This window comes from Cibotium barometz, chromosome 62, assembly GCF_041138505.1.
Source record: "Cibotium barometz isolate CiBa-2024 chromosome 62, ASM4113850v1, whole genome shotgun sequence".
In the NCBI taxonomy this organism is placed as follows: domain Eukaryota; kingdom Viridiplantae; phylum Streptophyta; class Polypodiopsida; order Cyatheales; family Cibotiaceae; genus Cibotium; species Cibotium barometz.
Genome location: NC_141107.1, coordinates 27,243,938 through 27,253,433, shown reverse-complemented (window position 1 = coordinate 27,253,433; position 9,496 = coordinate 27,243,938). Strand labels below are relative to the sequence as shown.

The window sequence follows — 9,496 nt, the reverse complement described above, 5'->3', positions numbered from 1 at the left end:
ATTTGCCCTTGGGTAATGCCGTCATTGGCCTTTGCCAACTCCTCTGAAGTGAAAGGGGTCAATAAGAAAGACCGAAGGGAGGGGTATTTACATGATCAATGATCATAGTTAGAATTCATTGTTGTAAATTTTCTTATTGATTTGCATTTATAAGAGATCAATTATGATTAGATAGAATAGTATCAAAAGCGATATTTTTAAGCAAGTATTTTTTTACCTCATTTTTAAAAAGCAAGGTGCAGATTTGCACGAATCGGGGCTACAGCGTCTGTTTCAAAGACTAAATAATCATGCTGCATTGCGTCTTCCTTCTCTCAGACACAGGGTACTTATCGCCTCCTCCTCTTTTCCATTGCCTTTTCTATTGGTATTAATTCTCGTTATAGCTGATCTGATGACCCATGTTCCGGATAAGATTTCAGGCCTTTGTGCACTGATGGGCACTCTCCTACGATGGAGGGTGATCAAGGTTTTTTTTTAATTGGGTGGTTGACAGAGATTAAATATTAAATATAGTTGCCAGGATTCGAACTGTTCCCTGCCAGCAGGCTCTGGATCAATTGTTTACATCATGTTACATAATTTTTGGGTGATTTTAGTACACTCGTAGACCAATTTGTGTGTAGGATATGCCGTCTCACCTGAAAGAATTGTAAGAAAACACTCGTAGGATGTTCTGTTAAACCAACATGAGACTAGCATGGGGGTCTGAAAGGAGGTTCACTGCATATGGCCATCCTTAAGAACAATTATAATACTAACATAGTGACCACAAATTCTCAGAGCAAAGAGTACAAAAGTGCTTACCAACTAGTGCAAACAACATCAAAGTCCAGAAGGCATGGAGCTGTTCTGGACGGAATTGTCGAAGTAGACACCATATCCTTGTTGGCAGGTCGTGGCCTGGCCGCCTACATCCCACATGCATAATAGCTACAGCTCTGCTGCGGCTTGGTGAGACAGTAGAAGCACACATTATGGTGCTGCAGCAGATGAAGATGGTGACAGAATTCCCTGTGAGATGGCCATGCATAATGTCAGATTGCAAGGGACAGGCTGGATCACAGGTAACAGGTAATGGAATCAGTGTGTGCACATTGCACAGCAAGGTGGGCAGGGGACAAGTTGGGCTTGCTGGTTGTGCCCACATCCAGGGAAGAGGGCTGGTCTGTTTCTTTTGATCAGAGCTGTGTGAAGTCTTCACAAAAGTAGACCTTTTGTGACTCATCTTTGAATACCTTCTTGAACATGTAGATACATTTGCTGCGTTCTTGGTTTTGATGATCAGATGATTACCCCAATTGGGACTTTGTCCTCTCTTCTATGTCATGTACTCACTGATCTTGTACATCTTCCCTGCTGGTGTTGCTCCCTTGGCATCCTGGTTACCCTCATGTTAAGGGTCTCCTCTGCTCTTTCCTGTCTTCTTGAGTGTGGCTGTATTAGTCGTGACAGTGAGCCTGTTTCTGTTGGACCTTATGTTGTCTTCTCTTTCTGTGAGTGTGTGTAGTTCATGTGTGTGGCAAGCATGGTCCGCTTTCTGTAATTGATGCAAGCCACTTTTTCCTGAGTTTTTGTGAAACACTACCAGTCAACTTAAAACCTTTTGTGAATTCCTATAAAATTGACCCCATAGAGCAAGCCATTTTTTCATTAACTGATCAATAATCATGTTCACATTTATAGCCTATTCCAAGTTTTTGGTATTAAGGTTCTTGAAGATTTGGTTGTTTTGTTTTGAATTTTGGAGGAATTATGAGGATGAAAGTGGTTCCTTGTGACTATGATTGGCAGGGAAGTGATGCTTGAAAAGCAGTGGATGGGACAACCGGTGGATCGATCAATATGTAACTGGTTTTGGGCGCAAGTTAATGCCTCTGCAGGATGCCAGCAGGTTCAAACCCTTAATTTTATTTGTAAATCCTTTTAAGTTGCATCATTGGACTGCCAGGTTTAATAATGCTGTATGCCATAACTTTTTCTGGAAACTATTTAGCTTTCTCCTAAAAACTAGATGTCTATTGGCTTCTGAACAAGTCTATCTGGCCTATATTGCAGTCAAGTTATCTTGTTGTAGGCCTCTACTGTGTACAAGATATCATGGCTTAACAACTCGGATAATAAACAGACACAACACACAAGAGCCAACTGTGTCCCGAATATCCATAAATCCATAAGCTAGATAAAAACCTGCAAAAGAAAAGTAAGTAGAATACATAGCCACAAAACATCTTGCCATGCCATTGGACTGCATAAGGGCACCACCCCTATGATCCATAAGCCAAACATGCTTCACATGTCCATATGGTTCACCAAGGCAACAACCCTTTCATGAAACCATAGATACTTGCTAGGGTTTCCCCTTCCACGAGGTTTCACTCACCAGGGCAACTGCCCTTCCATGAGTTAATGTGACACTCACCAAGGTTACCACTCTTCCATGAGTTCACAGAATTCACTCACCAAGGTGACCACCCTTCCATGAATGAATCCATCCATAGTTTGCGTAGACACAGTCCCCTGCCAATGAGATGTTAGATCACATGACCCTTGGTGCAGACAGAAGTCCCTAGCCTCAAGGCGTCATGTCCACTCTACCACAGGCACTCCATGTCGGTACTCAGAACATACACTTCGGAGGAGAGATGGGCTCAAGTTCACTCTACCACATGCACTTCGTGTTGGTACTCTGACCACACACCTTGGAGGAGAGGTGGGCTCAAGTTCACTCTACCAGGTGCACTCTGCGCTGGTATCTTGATCACAGACCTGGAAGGAGAGGTGGGCTTAAGTGTAGAACATAAGATGAGAATGAGTCACAGGCATAAATATCCTGGTTCTCCATAACATGTCTGCGACATATAGTTTCATAGGAATTTCGGGCGCCAATAGTTTTACAGGCATTTTGGTGGATAAAAGAAATCCATAGAAAAATCCTCGATCCATGAGTTTTGTAAGTCCATTGCATACCAAATAAAGGGAGCCAAAAATATACTCCATCCGAGCAAAAGGAGCCAAAAACTCAGTCCATAGTCCTTGGTCATACAACACCGGATTTTCCACAAAGCATAAGCACAAATCTTGTCCAGATGAGTATCCAGTGCCAAGATACAAACATAGCACCAAAAGCCATCCGAAAATTGTCTCAAAAACAGTCCATAAATCAGCCATAAACTGTCCGTAAAACAGCGTGGTACAAAGCCCAAAACACCCTAAATTCCGTGCCAAAACAGCCCCAGAAGAGCTTTCGAATCAGCCCAGAAGAGCTTTCGAATCAGCCCAAAACAATCCAAAATCAGCCGAGAAACAAGTCGACCAGCCCTGCTAGGCTTTGGGAGAAAGCGACCAGCCATCTGGCTGCCCTGGAAGAAGTCGACCAGCCCTGTAGAAGGTATGGAAGAAGTGGACCAGCTCTATGGAGGAGTCGACCTGCTGAAAACAGCCCATAAACTGCTGTACGACCAGCACAAGAGAGAGGAGAGAGAACAAACTGCAGTCGGCCAGAAGAGGAGTTAGAGAGAGTGTCACGATTGTGACGTGTTTATATATCAGATTCTCTCTTCATTGCTGATTACTGTTGCAGATGCAAAGAGTTACCAGCCAAAGGGAACCCCTACCCTCGACTGGTTGCGACTCTTCGTCAAAGGATGTACCTCTTCATCGAATAGCCACATCTCTTCGACGAATGGTTGTATCCCTTAGTGAATGGTTGTGCCTCTACATCAACTAGACACATCCCTTAGCCTAAAAGTTGTACCCTTTCGTCTAAGGTCATGTCCTTTCATCAAAGGACATGCCTCTTCAAATGTGTCTCTTCATCTCCTATATAAGAGACCTATTGTACTCAGTTTAAGAAGAACAAGTCAATTCAATCTTGTCTCAAGTGTTCTCCTGAAGGTTCTTGTTCTAAGTTAATTACTTAAGTAGTAATTAGTACACAATATGCAGGATTAATAACATAATCCTCACAGTGGTATCAGAGCTAATTTTTTTCCTACCCGTGGGTTGTGAAGCCCTCACCCTCTCCGCGGCACTCCCTCATCCACCTCTCCTCTCGGTGTTGTATGGAAGAAGCAGAGCGATGGTGGACTTGGCGTGAATCCTTGCTTGTAGTAATGTAAACAAGTACACATTGCACAAGGTCTCACACCCATATACACGTATTGTGTGTATAGCAGAGAGGGACCCCCTGCTGTATTTCCGGAATGCCCTCCCTCCCTGCTGCCGGTGGCGTTCGCAACATGGCAGGAACTGCCCCCTTCATTGCTGAATATGGAGCCCCCCTCTCTTCGCCTTGGTTGCTGCCAACGGGCGCTCTTGTTTGCTGAGCGTGGCTGCCGGTTGTGAGCCGCCTTACTATATGTAGTGACTGCTGGTTCAACACTGTTCGCAGCGATTCAGCCTTCGAAGCGTCACCTCCACTCGGCGATTCAGCCTTCGAAGCGTCACCTCCACTCGGCGACGGCCTTCGAAGCGTCAACCTTCAAAAAAAAAAAAACAACAATACACAACATTAATAAGTGTACTGCCACGTGGAATTCACACAAAAAAAAAACCCAAACAAACCCAACAGGCGTGCGTAACCCGCTGGGCGTGCGCTGGCCGCCCGTTTGGGATTTGCTGGTGTGAACAAGCCACCGTGGGCGACTCGGAAACCACCATCCGGCTGTCAAGATGTCACCTAGTTCTTACTCGCCTCCTTCTCTCCAGTGAATAGGCGCCCTTCTTCCTGGCTGTTCGTGGGTTTTCCTGGCTTTGCCCACACCACATACTCTGTGTGCTCTTGCCCTCTACGTGCATGCTTCATGGACAACTTCCCGGAGGAACCCGACATGCACATCTCTTACCTGAGTTACATCGACGAGATCCCCGAGGCTGTTCTTCCCGAACACAGCCCTCCTCGTGCCCTCACTCCGGAATCAGTGCCACTACCCGCCGATGTTGGGTGGATTCCAAGTCTTTCAGCCTCTCCTATCCCAGCATCCCCGGCCTCTCAGGTGTACCGCATTCATGTCAGCAGCCCGCATGTGACCGAACCTGACACTTGGGCGATTTGGACTATTTTCCTCACTTGCGAGCCACTGCATCTTACTCATTTCGAGTATTTTTTATGACGGTACCCGCAGTTGGCACACTTTCTTCCAGAGTGCAGTGTGGATGGCTTACGCAATATCTCCTCCACGCGCCCTCCTATGACATTTTACTGCGAGATCTTCGTCCCCGACTATACTCCATTATCTCCAGTGCCCAGTTCTTTGGAGGAAGCCAATGCAGTAACTTCGGAGGACGATCCCGACGAAGTGGAAGACCCCGACTTCGCGTACGAGGATCCTATTACTGCCTCTCCAGCAGCTGTTCCTTCCATTCTACATTTCGGGTGGACCTTTCCTACTTCACCACAGTACTCTCTCTGAGTGCTCTAGATGTCGACTTCGCACGACAACGTGCCACCCGCCGATCCTCAGATGGAAGCCTTGCTGATACAACAGATGGAGGACTTGCAAAAGGCATTTTTCGACGGAATGGCATCAATGAGATCCCAGATGGACGACATGCAGCAGCGGCACCAACATCAGCGCGAGGGATCCAGGAAGTCCCAGCGAGCGCATCGTTCGCATTCTCCACAGTCATCATCATCATCCTCGGTGGGCCAGCAGGACGATCCCTTAACTCCTTCCGATCCGACTGCCGAGGTAGACAATGTTGAACTTAAACTTTTATATAAATTAATGACCACAGCACAAACACGAAAGATGGACATCAAGTTACCTGAGCCCTACAATGGCCGCCGTGATAAGCGGTTAATCGATCATTGGCTCTACAAAATGGAGGTTTATTTCTCGAATACTGTGAATTGCCCGAGAACAAAAAGGTGGCATTGGCCAGTACCCTCTTGAAGGATACCGCCTTCCTCTGGTGGCGACGCAGGATTGCAGATGGCAAGTCTACTCCAACGTGGGATAAATTCCGGCGTGCTCTTCGCAAGGCTTCTGAGCCTGCAAATGCGAATTTTCATGCCAGGTCTTCTCTCCGCCGCCTGAGTCAAACTGGCTCCGTGGCCGCGTACATCTCAGAGTTTCAAAAATTGGCTCTGGAGATAGAGACACTCAGCCCCTCTGACCAGCTTCACAGCTTCATTGACGGGCTTGAACCCACAATCCAAGACGAAGTCCATAAGTATAATCCTGCCACCCTGGATGAAGCAATCTCGTATGTCGAGCGTATCAGTGATTACCGGCGTCCTCCCAGGAACTTTTCCTCCGGCGCCCGTTCCTTCCAGCGGAATCGATCCAATGGGACTAGCCAACCCCAGCGTCCTAATTCTGGACAACCCAACTCGCGGCGACCATATTCTGGACAACAGTCCTTCCGGCTGCGCTTTTCCGGGCAAACTTCCGCGTCAAATGCAGGATCCTCTCAGACCGAATCCTCTGGCAGCAGCAGAAACCGAGATCGGTCTTGACAGGACCGTCGCAACAATGATCGGCGCAATTTCAAGCGAGAAACCTCTTCAGGACAGCAAACCTCTTCATCAACTGCCCCTTCATCCCAACCTAGTCGCCCAGGCCTCTGCACAATTTGTTCTGGCGATCACCGGTGGTATGAATGCCCTCAGCGTCCTAAACTCTCCAACACTCGGCGCAATTCTCAGGTGGACAGTTGTCACCATGCTGATCATGACCCGCCTCCTGTGAAAGACAAGAACAAACAGATGGCTTGTTCTGTTCGCGTTTCGGAGTTTGTCAGTACCCTGATGCTTAATGGCCAAAGTACCAACCCTGTTCCGGTGAATCTTTCCAAACAGGTCCTTAGTCTTCTTGGCTTCATTGGCGACCATCCCATCAATGTGCTGGTGGACAGTGGCTGTTCCACTAATTTTGTGGGCACTTCTTTGGTTCATAAGCTTCGCCTACAGACCCGACATTTTGTGGATGCTTTTCAAGTGGAGCTTGCTGATGGTTCCTTCCTTAATTGTAACCAAAAGGTGCAACAGCTCCAGTTCCAGATTCAAGATTTCCAGGATCACCTTAATTTTTCAGTGATGCCGTTGTCACATTATGACATGATATTGGGACAATCTTGGCTGTATCGATATGATCTGGTGATCAGCTTTCGTTCCCATTCAATCCAATTATATCATAATGGTCGAGAGCTGGAACTTCATGGCCTTTTCAGTGCCAAACCCATCACCGTTGTTTCTGCCCTGCAAGTCAAACGTCTCGTTCGCAAACGTGACAGTGCAACATCCTTGGTCATGTTACGGGAGATTGAAGCAGAAACCAGTGAGCAATCTCAAGCCTCGTCATCAACTACTGCTTACTTGGAGCAACCCTTCTTCAGGTCTTTTCAGGATTTGTTTCCAAATGATCTTCCGACGACATTGCCTCCTCGTCGTCCTGTGGATCACCCGATTGATCTTATCCCAGGTCAACCTCCTCCAACCCGAGCTCCTTACCGTGTTTCTTACTCTGAATCTCAAGAGATACAAAAGCAATTACAGGAGTTGCTGGACAAAGGTCACATCCGTCCCAGCAAAAGTCCCTTCGGAGCCCGGGTTTTACTTGTCAAGAAGAAGGATGGATCAATGCGGCTTTGCATTGATTATCGAGCTCTCAACAAGCTGACAATCAAGAACAAATTTCCTTTACCTCGCATCGATGAATTGTTCGACCAACTGCTTGGTGCTAAGGTGTTTTCCAAGATTGATTTAAAGTCCGGCTATCATCAAATTCGTATCCGTAATGGTGATGAATACAAGACAGCCTTTCGAACAAAATATGGCCATTATGAATTCTTGGTCATACCTTTTGGGTTAACCAATGCCCCGGCCACTTTCATGACCCTGATGAATGAAATTTTTGGGCCATACTTGGATAAGTTCGTGATCGTTTATCTTGATGATATTCTGGTTTTTAGCCGATCTATGGTCGATCACAAAGAACATTTACAGATAGTCTTTGAAGTACTACGCAATAATGTGCTGTACATCAACAAAAAGAAGAGCGAATTTTTCAAAAACCATGTGGAATATCTTGGTCACATCATTTCTGCTAATGGGATTGCAGTAGATCCTAAGAAGATTCAAGCGATTGTGGATTGGCCTTTGCCTCTCACCATTTCAGATGTTCGATCTTTCTTGGGACTTGCTAACTTTTATCACAACAAGGTGCATAGATTTTCGGAGATTGCTGCCCCTTTGACAGAATTGACAAAGCTGGACAAACTTTAGTGGTCTTCAGAAGCTGAGCAATCCTTCAATGATCTCAAGCATGCCTTGACGACAACCCCGGTCTTGGCCATTGCAGATCCCACTCAGCCCTTTGATGTAATGACAGATGCCTCAGATCGTGCTTCTGGTGGAGTTTTGATGCAGAATGATCGTGTCATTGCTTTTGACAACAGAAAGTTTTCAGCCATTCAAAGCAGGTATCCTGTGTATGATAAGGAGTTTTTGGCAATCGTGCATGCTTATCGAACATGGAGACATTATCTTCTTGGAGCAGATTCAGTTGTACGTACAGATCATTAATCTCTGACGTATATTTTCACTCAGCGTGTTATGAACTCAGCCTGTTATGAACTCTCGACAAGGCAGATGGGTTGAATTCTTGGCTAATTTCCACATGATTATTCAGTATGTTCTTGGTCTTCAGAATGTGGTTTCAGATGCCTTAAGTCGCATGCCTCGAGCCATTAATTTTGCCATCACAGATGTGCAAATGGAAATCCCTGCTTGTTTCAAAAATGAGTATTTGACTGATAGAGATTTTGGAGATGCGTTCCGTGCTCTCAAATCTTCTAATCCCAGTCCTGCAGAAATGAACATGTTTGCAGCCTATATTATCATGGATGAGTTGCTGTTCTTCTCTGACCGCATTTGTGTGCCTCACAATACTTCATTGCGGAAGATTCTTATTCAAGAACATCATGAAGTCCCTTATGCTGCTCACCCTGGTATCAACAAGACATATCGACTTTTGTCTGCTACATACTTCTGGCCTCAGATGCAGCAAGATGTTATCAAATTTGTCAAAGCTTGTCATTCATGTCAAACAATGAAAGCCTCTCGACAACTTCCTCAAGGGTTACTTCAACCATTGCCAGTTCCCAATGAGAGATGGGAAAGTATCAGTATGGATTTTATCACCACCTTGCCTCGTTCATCCAAAGGCAATGCTCAAATTCTTGTGGTGGTTGATCGATTTTCCAAAATGGCACATTTCATTCCTTGCAAGAAAGCTGCTTCAGCCTCAGACGTGGCGTCATTATTCGTGCAACATGTCTTCAAATTGCATGGTTTGCCAAAGACCATCATCTCTGACAGAGATCCAAAGTTCACTGGACATTTTTGGACGTCTTTGTTCAAATCTCTTGGCACGAATTTGTTATTCAGTTCAGCCTATCATCCTCAAACAGATGGACAGACTGAAAGAGTCAATCAGATTTTGGAAGAAATGATTCGACATTATATTCAATTCCGTCTGGCATCATGGGA

At 45.8% G+C, this 9,496-nt stretch overlaps 1 protein-coding gene across 1 annotated transcript in view; it reads left to right on the top strand.

Moving 5' to 3' along the window:
• Positions 1 to 228: 228 nt before the first annotated feature.
• Positions 229 to 9,496, top strand: part of LOC147604311 (Clathrin adaptor complexes medium subunit family protein) — a 52,559-nt gene continuing 43,291 nt past the window's right edge. Inside the window, exons 1-2 of the mRNA XM_086795349.1 lie at positions 229 to 325; positions 1,795 to 1,894. Coding sequence (XP_086651475.1) covers positions 291 to 325; positions 1,795 to 1,894 — 135 coding nt within the window. The 5' untranslated portion in view covers positions 229 to 290. The remainder of the gene's footprint in view (positions 326 to 1,794; positions 1,895 to 9,496) is intronic.